Genomic DNA, 13,881 nt, shown 5'->3' on the forward strand with positions numbered 1-13,881 from the left:
CATTTGCACCTCTATAACTGTCTAGTTCGGTTCTGCAACCCAACAAGAAAAACACAGACTTCAGAGGATAATTAGAACTGCAGAAAAAATAATTGCTACCAACCTGCCTTCCATTGAGGACCTGTATACTGCACGAATCAAGAAGAGGGCTGTGAACATATTTACAGACCCCTCGCATCCTGGACATAAACTGTTTCAACTCCTACCCTCAAAACGACGCTATAGAGCACTGCACACCAGAACAACTAGACACAAGAACAGACCTCAAGTATCTCAAGTGAACCCGGCTGCTAAGAGGACAATTTAAATCCTGAGAATATTAACAATTCTAGGAGCTGTTCTAAGAGGATTCTAACACAGAACACAGGATGAGAATCAATTTCAACAACAGTATGATAGCCCACCTCTCTAAGAGAAGGGGGCTCAATAATCACCCATAGAATCTTCTCACAAGAGCTACTTTTAGTCTGGCAGCATCACTCTCTATCTATGATAGAGATAGGGTATAGAATAAGTGAAGCCCTAAAGCTGTGATGATGAACCTATGGCATATGTGCCAGAGGTAGCACACAGAGCCTGCTCTGTGGGTGGGCATCCCATCACTTTTGTTTTCTTTTGTTTTCCGGCACGCTGTTCTGTGCACGTGCGGAGTGCCATAAACCCACAGACCAGCTAGCTGATGCGTATGCACGTGCATATGTGTGCGCCAACCAACTGGTCTTATGGTTTCCGGCGTTGTGGTGCATACATGGGCACACACATTCTGGTTTGGGCACGCGGTGCCGAAAAGTTTCACCATCACTGCCCTAAAGTGAGCAGTAGTGAACAGTAAAACAAGATTCCAGAGGCTTCACATCTGCTTTCCAACAAGACTGGGGAAAGAACAACTAGACACATGAACAGTTTTTTCCCGAAGGCCATCACTCTGCTAAACAAATAATTCCCTCAACACCGTCAGACTATTTACTGAATCTGCACTACTATTAACCTTCTCATAGTTCCCATCACCAATCTCTTTCCACTTATGACTGTAAGACTATAACTTGTTGCTGGCAATCCTTATGATTTATATTGATATATTGACCATCAATTGTGTTGTAAATGTTGTACCTTGATGAACGTATCTTTTCTTTTATGTACACTGAGAGCATATGCACCAAGACAAATTCCTTGTGTGTCCAATCACACTTGGTCAATAAAAATTCTATTCTATTCTAATTCTATATAAATTCAAATTAAAAAAAAAAGTTGCCAAGGTTGGAAACCCTTGATTTAGACTAGGACAAAAAAATAAACCACACTGCCCAGATGAGGTTCAACTGAAATCACAGTTTAACTTTTGTTCTGGATTAGAATGAAGACCAAACAAACAAACAATGATATAAATCAGCCCCTGCTTACAATCTTGAATAGTCTTCCTCAGCCGAATGTATGACTCTTCTCCTATCCATTTTTACTCAGTATGGCAATTTGTACTACTGGCTGAGAATGAGGAAAATTGTAATCTAGCAATTTAGAGAATACCGAGTAGAAGGAATCTATAGAAATAAAGATACTAAAGAGGACAGATTTTAAAGAAAAAGAAAGTGGTGAATCAAGATTAACAAAGATAGCCATGAAGCCATGGATATTAGAGAATTAATTTAAGGCTTAGAAATGTTTGATATGGACATTGGGCAGAGAAATAATACGATTCTCCTTTATATTGGTACACAGAGTGGACACACAAATTACTTTCAACAGCAATAAGGAAGCCAACAAACTCTGACCTGACTTTGAACTGAGGAAGTTGCTGATTTATTCTTGGACATGTAAGTATTGAGGACAGGAGATAAAAAAAGTTCCAAGTTGTTCAACAATTCAGTGCTACCAAGATAGGGTTGCCTGCCAAAGGAAAACCTATCACAGAGAAGCAGAATGCTCAGCTCTATGGCTCCTCAGATCTTCATGCGTTAGGAGAAAGGGAACATAGAAACATTTCCCCAGATATAGTACCTACTGCTTCTATGAAAATCTGTCAGAGAGGATCTCATTCCAAAGGTGGACATGGACAGAAGAGGATATACTACAAATCATGTGACTGTTGCATTTGTTTGATAAGTGCAGACATTTATCCCTGCCTATGTACTGCATGAAAAGCCAGTTTAGTGCAGTGGTTAAGGCATCAGGCTAGAAACTGAGAAAACATGCGTCTGAGGCACAAGCTAACTAAGTGTCCTTGGGCCATTTTCTCTCAGCTCTAGAAGGGAGATAACAACAAACTAGTTCTGAAATCTTGTCAAGAAAACTGCATTCATTCAATTCATTCAAAAACAGGCTGGATTTGAACAATATGGTATATTAGAATGGCATAGTTTGTAGTGCAACTTGCTGTAGCAGGTCAATCATCATCTTAGCATGAAATAGTGAGTAACATAACATAACATAACATAACATAACATAACATAACATAACATAACATAACATAACATAACATAACATAACATAACATAACATAACATAACATCAGAGTTGGAAGGGACCTTGGAGGCCTTCTAGTCCAACCCCCTGCCCAGGCAGGAAACCCTACACCATCTCAGTCAGATGGTTATCCAACATTTTCTTAAAAATTTCCAGTGTTGGAGCATTCACAACTTCTGAAGGCAAGTCAAGTAGCATCTTTCCCCCAAATGTTATTTACTAAATGCTGCCTGCTGCTTTTTTCTCCAATTTCAGAGGATAGTTTTTCTTCCTGGTCTGAAAGACCAAGTTAGGGCAGAAAAAGAGTATGTTCTAAGAATTAGGGATATTTGGCAACCTAACTGTTGATAATAATAAAACAAATAAAATAATAAACTGGGTTAAGTGTTTTCAGCCACAGAGTGAGTGAGGCAATATTTAGAACCTCTCCTGCTTAAACCCAGTCTAGATTAGGAGTACATATCTTATAAGTGTTTTGGCAAATCTTTAGAGACTTGATCATGTGGTGAAAGTAGGAAATCTTACATTCTAATTTCATTCTTTTCTCTCCTTTTCTTTCTGCACATGCTCATAGCCAGTATTTCTCTCCCTTAGAATTACCATTAAAACCTGGGTTGTGGGGAAAAAACATTTACAGACAGAAAGGCATGAAGAGTGGAAGACTCCATATTTTACACAGGAGAGACAGACTTGTGATTGCTACGTATAACTGTTCAACAGTGTCCCCTTGAGTTCATTTTTCTTCATTTGTACAGAACAACAGCCCAAAATAACTAACCTGCTTCTTCTCTTACTTCCTGTAAAGACCATTAGCCTCTTAAACTATTCCTTCTCCTTTATCTTTTGTATGCCAATTTTCTCCTTTTTGCCAATATTCTTTAAGGACAGAATGCAATGATCAGGTAAGGGAGCACATAAACTTCCAGCTTCTTCATGTTTTAAACTAATAATCTTTGACCTATGGTCACTCTAACTAGTAATCATAGAGGCTTAGTTCAAAACATCTGAAGGACATCAGGGATTGCCTATCCTGTTCCAGCAATTTCTATTCTGGTTTATTGGTTTCAAGTAGGCTCTGGCAATAAGAATAAATCATAGTACATTCTGATTTGCACATTTTAGAATGACAGAGTTAAGAATAGTCATTCCTATTGGAACACCTTCTGGATTTAGCAAAGACAACCACTTTTTCTTTCCAGATAATTCCGGGGCAGGAGAGAGGCTTATTCCAACTCCATTCCTCTATTTTTCAGGCAATTATCTAAGCTGTGGCTCTTCCTCCTGTCTCCCATGGTTATTTTCACAGCCCATCACATGAGACCACCAATTTTTATGTTGCTTATCTATTCACAATGCTTATGAGCTACTTTATTTCCAAAGACTCCAGGTTATCAAAGAAAAAGCTTATTTACACAGTGCATAATTAATATAAGAACTTTACTGCTACCAAGATGTAATGATAGCCATTTATTAGATTAGCTTTAAGAAGCAAAAATACCTGTTTAACATTGTTGCAATGAAAATAGGGAACCAAAATGTTACAAGGAAGCATGTAAATTCATCAACATTGTAATTATTATGTGGCATATTTAGTTGTAGTTAAGATACTTCACCTCCATTTTTTACAGAACATTGGTTTTGTTACAACTATCTCACAAGCAGAAATTCAGTGTGTAGACAATGAGTAATTGAGTAGATATATTAGAAGAATTTAGAGAGTTAAACTGAGACTCACTCTTGCAAGTTTTTGCTACACACTTGCATTTTGAAAGCAGTATGATATTTCTTCACTAAGATTTGGCTTGAATTTATCCATCCATTTCTGGTCCAACCCTCTCAATAGGTTCTGGGCAGTCTTCAAGCAAAGCTTAAGTCAAATCTTTTGACTTAAAGGGCAATCTCCTACCCTTCCCATTTCCATACCTCAGATGAGTCTGATGTCCGGGATGATTTATGCCAGGAAAGTGAGCTAGGAATCCAGTCACCCATTGTTAATACAACCCAAGAAGATCCGTCTAAAGCTTAGAAGCAGTGCCTTAACGGAAGGAAAATGGCAGAGTGGGGGGAAAAATTGCTTTCTCAACCACAGGCCAATCAAGAGACAGAAAGCAACACAACATAAAGTGCAAAACAAGAACTCAGCCCTCTGCTTTTCACATGCTTCCTGTTGGGGTTTGTGGGATAAAATGGTTACTGCGGTAATGAGTTATATCTAATGTTCTTTTCTAGCATTTTGTAGTAGCTCACTAAAATCCCTTCCTCTTTCTCTACACTAATAGGAATAAAAGAAAAGCCTACCTATGTGTCATAATATCAAAAACTCAACATTTTTTTAAATGAGGGAGCCCTTTGCCTAAATTTTAATTGAATGAAGGTAGGTTACAATTATTCAGTGAACCAGGCAATGCAAGCTATAGTAGGCTTTGAGATTATTTTTTACTTCCAAAAGCCAGAAACAAAAACTATTTTGCAGGATAAAAAGGGGGGCAAAGCCAGAGGACTAAGAGACAATTATGGATAGTATAGTTCTTAAAACCCAAGTACTGATAGAAATCCAGAGATGGCTTATCAGGCTTTAAGAGCTGATGGGAAGAGATATGTTGGCTAAATAATAATAATAATAATATCAGAGTTGGAAGGGACCTTGGAGGTCTTCTAGTCCAACCCCCTGCCGAGGCAGGAAACCCTACACCATTTCAGACAAATGGCTATCCAACATTTTCTTAAAAATTTCCAGTTTTGGAGCATTTACAACTTCTGCAGGCAAGTTGTTTCACTGATTAATTGTTCTAACTGTCAGGAAATTTCTCCTTAGTTCTAGGTTGTTTCTCTCCTTGATTAGTTTCCACCCATTGCTTCTTGTTCTTCCCTCAAGTGCTTTGGAGAATAGTTTGACTCTCTCTTCTTTGTGGCAACCCCTGAGATATTGGAACACTGCTATCATGTCTCCCCTAGTCCTTCTTTTCATTAAACTAGGCATACCGAGTTCCTGCAACCGTTCTTCATATGTTTTAGCCTCCAGTCCCCTAATCATCTTTACTGCTGTACTCTGCACTCTTTCTAGAGTCTCAACATCCTTTTTACATTGTGGCGACCAAAACTGAATGCAATATTCCAAGTGTGGCCTTACTAAGGCATTATAAAGTGGTATTAACACTTCACATGATCTTGATTCTATCCCTCTGTTTATGCAGCCCAGAATTGTGTTGGCTTTTTTGGCAGCTGCTGCACAATGCTGGCTCATATTTAAATGGTTGTCCACTAGGACATGTACTTTTACATTGTGATTGTACAACAAGACCAGTTCTTCCAACAGGCAAACTGGGCTCATTGCTTTAAGACACAGAGACTATAAAAAAGGAGAAAACTGTGACATGATGGTGATGATGATGATGATCAAATGTCAAATGTGACTTTGCTATTTTAGATTTTTCCTAAGATTGGCATTGAAGGAATGAATGGGAAAAGAAAGAAGTGCAACAAAAATGTCTAAATTAAGATATTTTTGTTTTTTAAAGATTTGCTTAAATATCAGGTCTTCTCCCAAAAGTGTATTATTGTTGACTTGATATGGGTGTAGAAAGTGCAGCAATATTCAAAACCATGGATGTAGTTTACCAGACAAAATGTGTAAGAAATGAAATCATGAAGCAAGGGCATCTTGCTAGAAACTCAGCTCTGGCTGGATAAGGCAAGTGAGAATCTATTTCATATACAGTTACATGAAAAAGTAAGTACATCCCATTGTTTAAAGAACTTTTACAATACATTTTAACCTACATGTATTTGATCTTCATTTCCACAATACTGATTAAGAGGTATACTCAGGGGTGAAGTGCTCCTGGTTGTGACCGGATCGCCTGATCCAGTAGTGATGGTGGCGGGTGGTTTGGAGAACCAGTAGTAAAAATCCATGCCCCCCCATGCCCAGCTGAGCTGCGCGATCATCAGAGGGTTTTTTTTTACTTTTAAAAGCATTTTTTCTTTCGCCAAAAAATGCTTTTAAAAGTAAAAAAAAAAGCCTCTGATGATCATGTGGCTCAACTGGGATCATCAGAGGCTTTTAAAAGAATTTTTTACAACCTCTTTGACCAAATGCTTTTTGAAAAAATGTTTTTAAAAGTAAAAAAAAACAGTTGGCCATGCCCACCCAGTCACATTACACCACCACCACCACCAAGCCATACCCACAGAACTGGTAGTAACAAATTTTACATTTCACCCCTGGGTATACTGGTATAACATATCATGCAACATTTACATGTGATAATTGTATAATTTAAATAAACATAAAAGCAAAATTTGCAGATGGAAAAGATACATTAAATATAGTTATCACTACAGATATCTCAAATACGTAAAATTAGAATCAGATGCCACCAGATCAGGTGCCAACAATGAGAATAGAAAGGATCTGGGAGAAAATTGTCTTATTCAAATCCCAGGTATTTAGTTTGAGTACTCTTTGCTGTTGTATTGGGTGTTATCACTATGCTTAGATTGAAAATGCTCTTTAGGGTCTTCAGAAAGTGGGTTATGGATGCCTATAAACCTGGGTAGGACTTTTAAAAAAATACCAAACAACTAGACACCAATCACTGCACAAGTTGAGGAGATTTCCAACAACTGCCAACCTACTTAGGACAGGCCATCCCAACAAGTTCGGCTCAAGAGTAGAGTGCAAAATGCAGAAAGAAATTCCAAGATCCCAAAAATTTCATTATATAAACAGGTAAATCTCAACACCATTGCTGTGAAGGTAAATGATTCTACCAATAGAGAGCGCTGCACAAATTAAATCCAAAGTTATGCCAGGAGGAAACCTTTGTTGTCCAGAACATCAGAGTAAATCTAAAGTTTGCTCATGAAAATCTAGACAAAGACTTCTGGAACAATATAATCTGGATAAATAAGGCAAAGATAATTGTTTGGTCACAGTACCAGAAGATGTATTGGGGGGGTGGGGAAACCTAAAGACTACATTTCTTCATTTAAAATGTTATGGTGTTGGCCTAGAAACCAAGAGACTGAGAATGCATAAGCCTCCTTTAGCCATGAAAGCTGGCTAGGTGACTGAAGCAGTCACAGGGCTATTGTTGTGGGGAAAAATAAGAGGCAAGAGCATTGGGCATGAGTTTTATATATAGCCAAAGCCTGGATACAGGTTGGCCTTTCTAAACCCTCCATTTCTTGCTTTTCAGCCATTTTTGATGGATTTACTATAATGCTTAGGGATATTTCACATTGCAAGGTCCATGTTTGGCTGAGTTTCAACTTTCTGGCCATGATGTGAGGATCTTGCATTATCCTCAAGCCCACTGGGGTACTATGAAGAATTCACAGTGCTTTCTATGGTTGGGACCTGCCCTGATGCATCAAAGCAACCCCAAACCATAACATTCCCACCACCTTGCTTTACAGTTTGCAACAGGTTCTTCTGGTGAAATTGATAGCAAAAGCAGAATAAAGCAACCATAATTTTACCAGAAGAACCTGATGCAAACTGTAAAGCAAGGTGGTGGGAATGTTATGGCTTGGATTTGCTTTGATGCATCAGGGCAGGTCCCAACCATAGAAAGCACTGTGAATTCTTCATACTATCCCAGGGCGCTTGATGATAATGCAAGATCCTCACACCAGGGTCAGAAGGTTGAAACTCAACCAAACATGAATTTTGCAATCTGACAATATCCCTGAGCATTATAGCTAAAGAATCAGTTTTCAGCAAATGAACCAGCAAACATGTGGAAAACTCTTAAAAATATCACCGGCTATGGAAAACCTCCTTCCCAGGCTGAAGGTAATCAACAACTGACAGATGACCTGAATGAGTTTTACTGCAGGTTTGAAAGGAAACTACAGCCACCTATCTCCACAACCCCCATCTCAGACACACCAACAACAGCCAAGCCTCCTACAACTGACCCCATTTCATTGGGTTCACAACCCCTAGTGATCACAGAAAAAGAAGTGCAGGACCTATTTCACAGACAAAAGCCAGGAAAACCTCCAGGCCCAGACAAGATAACTCCTTCTTGCTTAAAAGTCTGTGCTGACCAATTGGCTCCCATCTTCACCCATATTTTCAATAAATCACTAGAGATGTGTTATGTTCCTTCTTGCTTCAAACGCTCTACCATCATCCCAGTGCCGAAGAAGCCCACCATCAAGGAACTGAATGACTACAGACCAGTTGCTCTAACATCTGTAGTCATGAAAACCTTTGAAAGGCTAGTGCTTTCCTACTTGAAAACCATCATAGATCCACTGTTAGACCCCTTGCAATTTGCATACCGAGCAAACAGATCAACAGATGATGCTGTTAATATGGCTCTGCACTACATCCTACAGCATCTTGAGTCTCCAAAGACCTATGCAAGGGTCCTCTTTGTAGACTTTAGTTCAGCATTCAATACCATCATTCCAGACACTCTTCTAACTAAGCTAAACCAGCTACAGGTACCGGAACAGACTTGTAAGTGGATCACAAGCTTCCTAACAAACAGGAAGCAGCAGGTGAAGCTAAGCAAGATCACATCAAATACCTGTACAATTAGCACAGGGGCTCCCCAAGGCTGTGTGCTCTCCCCACTTCTCTTCTCTCTGTATACCAATGACTGCATCTCCAATGATCCATCTGTTAAGCTACTGAAGTTCGCAGATGACACAACAGTGATTGGTCTCATTCGAGACAATGACGAATCCGCATATAGACGAGAGGTCGAACGACTAGCCTTGTGGTGCAACCCAAACAATCTGGAACTGAACACACTCAAAACCATAGAAATGGTGGTAGACTTTAGGAGAAACCCTTCCATACTTCCACCTCTCACACTACTAGACAACACAGTATCAACAGTAGAAACCTTCAAATTTCTAGGTTCTATCATATCGCAAGATCTAAAATGGACAGCTAACATCAAAAACATCATTAAAAAAGGACAACAAAGAATGTTCTTTCTGCACCAACTCAATAAGCTCAAACTGCCCAATGAGCTGCTGATTCAGTTCTATAGAGGAATTACTGAGTCTGTCATTTGCACCTCTATAACTGTCTGGTTCGGTTCTGCAACCCAACAAGAAAAACACAGACTTCAGAGGATAATTAGAACTGCAGAAAAAATAATTGCTACCAACCTGCCTTCCATTGAGGACCTGTATACTGCACAAATCAAGAAGAGGGCCGTGAAAATATTTACAGACCCCTCGCATCCTGGACATAAACTGTTTCAACTACTACCCTCAAAACGATGCTATAGAGCATTGCACACCAGAACAACTAGACACAAGAACAGTTTTTTCCCGAAGGCCATCACTCTGCTAAACAAATAATTCCCTCAACACTGTCAGACTATTTACTGAATCTGCACTACTATTAATCTTCTCATAGTTCCCATCACCAATCTCTTTCCATTTATGACTGTATGACTATAACTTGTTGCTGGCAATCCTTATGATTTATATTGATATATTGACCATCAATTGTGTTGTAAATGTTGTACCTTGATGAACGTATCTTTTCTTTTATGTACACTGAGAGCATATGCACCAAGACAAATTCCTTGTGTGTCCAATCACACTTGGCCAATAAAAATTCTATTCTATTCTATTCTATTCTATTCTATTCTATTCTATTCTATTCTATTCTATTCTATTCTATTCAATTCTGTAGTAAATCCATCAAAAATGGCTGAAAAGCAAGAAATGGAGAGTCTGGAAAGGCCAAGTCAACACCTGTATCTAAAACCCACCAATATTTTGTGGGGTGATTTAAAATTGGCTATGCATGCAAGAAACAGTTTAAATATTGCACAGTTAAAAACGTATTCATGAAGGAATGGGAAAAAATTCTTCTAGACTTCCCAGAGACTGTAAAAGGCTCTAAAAAGGCTATAAAAATGCCTAATAGCAGAACACAAGGCAGTAATGACGGTGATATATTGTCAAAGAGAATGAAAAAAAAAAACCCACATAAGTGCTTTAACAAAAAAGTGAAAAAAATGAAAAAAAATGCTTTATGTTCCCGTTTTATGATCTGATTCTCATTCAGTGTCTACCATCAATTTCCCAACCTATTTCTTTTATTTCTGTTCTCAATCAATTCAAATCATCCATTTTTCCTCCTAGCAAGCCATATATTTTATCACCCTTTGCTTTTTAATGTTTCTTACATTTGTCCATTTATTTCCCTTCTTCAGTCAGCATGCTATCAAAACACAAATTAATTGTTCCACTTTTTTGCCACTACAAAAAGGAAGTCCTCACTTAAAGATGCTAATTGGGACCAGAATTTCCATTGCTGACTGAGTCAAAGTGTCACATCATATGCCTGTGCCACATAGTGACAGAAAATTACTTAACAGCACTTAGAAGTGTCAGAATCACCACAATTCATTAAGCAAGAACATCACATGGTTGCCTTTTACAAACTCTTGGTGGGTTCCCCATTGCCTTTGCTCATAGGAGGCCAATAAAGTTGTAAATCACAATCATGTAACCACAATACACTGTGATATCATAACTGCAAACCAGACATCACACCCAAGTACTACTCATTCAGTGCCTTTTTATTTTCAAATGGTTGCTGAACAAGAGGGTTGTTAAGCAAGGACCATCTGTGTTCCTTTACTCTTAATTTTTTTAGGCAAATTACATCACTTTGCATTTTGAGAAATGGTTATGGATAACGGCAAATTGTCTTACACCAGCAAGTTCCCACAGCACACGAACAAACTGTCATTGCCAGCTAAGAAAGGGCAAGGGCTACTGTCTTATTTTAACAAATGTGTGAGAGGCAGAACCTTGGCTTAATTGCCTCCTTTAAGCATTAGGTAGTACTGTATGTAGTGTTGTATACAAACTAGGCTATTATATTTGCTTAATAAATGCAGCAATTAAATGTAGACGTACCGAGAGGAAAACATCAAGGAATTAGAATTATTCCTAAATAAACATGTAAGAAGGCTTTGAACAGACTCTCCTCTCCATAGGAAGCTTTCCTTGGATCAGCTTACAGCGCAGATATAAACTGCAATGTGGAAAGTTTCACACTTTTATCATTCTATTCCAGCATAAATAAAGTTCTTGCTAGCAAGATTGTCAGACATGGCCAATTACCCTATCTGATACTATCAAGCTTCTATCTTACCTGCTCTGAACAAGCTACTGAACAACCAAAAGTTTGTCAAGGATTTACCATACTTGCCAAAACTGAGATTGTGTGTAATTAAGCTGTTATTAAGCCCTTTTAAGTATTATGCAAGAAAACTAAAAAATCCTGGAACATCTTACAAGGAATGCTATGTTACACAGAGCATTAGCTTCAGTGTAGCACCTATCCCCAAATTCCCTTTCAGCCGGAGGAAAGTAACCTTGGTTCACACCTCTTTCCTTTCTCCCTCCCTGTTCAGCCTCTTATTCCAAACATTCAGCAAGTATTTAACATTCAGACTTTTACTTACCTAAGGCGTAAAGATAAGTCACCAGAGGCTGCTCCGCGGACTATCTCACTCAGTTGGCTTTTTTTCCCTAACCAACAGCTCCACCCTGCCCTTGAGCTTTCTTATCCCCCACCTCTTGGGACAGGTGAAGCAAATCGATAATTTGCATAAGGGAAGAAACTCAGTGAGCCCTCCCTAGTTTAACCCTTTCAGCACTCACGCTCCATCAGCTCCGGATTCTTTTGCTAATGGATCATTTCTGTAAATTGTAGCTAGGAGACTACTAAAAGAAAAGAGGATATGGTTGGCTTTGGAGAGAAAAAGCACAGTGAGGCTCTAGCACAATGCCCTCATATGCCACCAATCCAGAAAATCTAGGATTAGGAGAATAGGTATGTCAAACTTAAAATTGTTGCCAGCCATGCATGATCCCGAGAAATGTTCAGATACATTACAAATTAAAGACTAGCTGAAAGAATACTTACAAGAAACCCTGTTTGTAAAAAAAGATCTACTTTTTAAAAATTTATTTGGGGCTATTGAATCTGGGTTTCAGAAATACCAAAGGACCAAAGAAGAGGGGAAATGGGAAAAAAAACCTAACTTTGCTGTCATCTGATGGCCATATGGATTTTGGCAGGCCAGATCTGATATGGGTACTTCTTGACTTACAAACACAATTGAGCCCAAAATTTCTGTTCCTGAGCGAAATTGTTAATTGAGTTTTGCTCCATTATACAACCTTTCTTGCCACAATTATTAAGTGAATCACTCCATTTGTTAAGTTAGTAACACAGTTGTTACGTGAACCTGACTTCCCCACTGACTTTGCTCGTCAGAAGGTCCCAAAAGATGATTACATGACTCTGGGACACTGCAACTGTCAGAAATATGAGCCAGATGCCAAGGGTTCAAATTCTGATTACGTGACCACAAGGAGGCTATAATGATTGTGAGTATGCAAAACTGTCATAAGTCACTTTTTTCAATGCTGTTGTAACTTCAAACAGCCACTAAACAAACTGTTGTAAGTCAAAGACAACCTGTAATGTTCATACAATTTGTAATGGTAGATAGTAGTTTGTTTGCTTATAGCTTAGTATTGCTTATTGGGCAAACGGAGCCACAATACTGTAGTTTGTGAATATAGTCTTACAGTTTAGTTTGCTGCCTTAGCAAATTATAGCTTGTTCAATAAACAAATTATGGTTTCATGTGGTATAAACATTACATTTTTCTTCTCTTTCTGAGAAAACAGGGTTACTACTTAAGGCAACATTTTGAAAGGGTTTACAAATAGCAGCTTGTCTACCTGACAAAAGTTTGCATTTGCAAATGTTCCTAGCAACTTTGTTTCCCATATTGTGTTATTTTGTACATCTCTAAGTCTTATTTTGAGGTTGTAAGATCCATAAGAATAAAGCATTGCCATACTGGCTCAGGTCAAGCATTCTCCACTTTCTACCTTCTACTCACTGTAGTCTCCCAGTTGTTTAAGGGAGTGTATAATAAACAGGAGTGCATTCGCATAAAAGTAGTTGCCACTACTAAATTTTAGTAATAATTGATAGGTCCTCTCAAATCAAGGCTGTTATGATTATTTTACGGGGGAAATTAACACAATTCTCCCTTTATAGTTTTTGTCTACTACTGTTAAAATACCTGCCAGAAATTATTTTTATAGCTTTATTAAATTACACATAGACTTACTATATAAAACTGCAAATAGTTCTAATTATGAATGAATTTTTGGTATAATTACAGAATGAAATATAAACCATCTTTGATTAAAAATTCTTAAAACATCCTTGTGCTCTGTTTATAATATAATATAATATAACAACAGAGTTGGAAGGGACCTTGGAGGCCTTCTAGTCCAACCCCCTGCCCAGGCAGGAAACCCTACACCATCTCAGTCAGATGGTTATCCAACATTTTCTTAAAAAATTCCAGTGTTGGAGCATTCACAACTTCTGCAGGC

General features: G+C 38.3%; 1 protein-coding gene across 4 annotated transcripts in view; it reads right to left on the reverse strand.

Annotated features, from left to right (window-relative positions):
- The window catches only part of TMEM98 (transmembrane protein 98), a 101,344-nt gene that overhangs the window by 56,908 nt on the left and 30,555 nt on the right, over positions 1 to 13,881 (reverse strand). The window contains exon 1 of one of the 4 annotated variants that reach the window (XM_058179533.1): positions 4,384 to 4,520. The exons of the other annotated variants lie outside the window; for them this stretch is intronic. Coding sequence (XP_058035516.1) covers positions 4,384 to 4,449 — 66 coding nt within the window. The 5' untranslated portion in view covers positions 4,450 to 4,520. Of the gene's footprint in view, positions 1 to 4,383; positions 4,521 to 13,881 lie in introns of those variants that run through there. 4 annotated transcript variants of the gene reach the window in all.

The sequence above is a fragment of the Ahaetulla prasina genome, chromosome 4, assembly GCF_028640845.1.
Source record: "Ahaetulla prasina isolate Xishuangbanna chromosome 4, ASM2864084v1, whole genome shotgun sequence".
NCBI classification, from domain to species: Eukaryota; Metazoa; Chordata; class Lepidosauria; order Squamata; family Colubridae; genus Ahaetulla; species Ahaetulla prasina.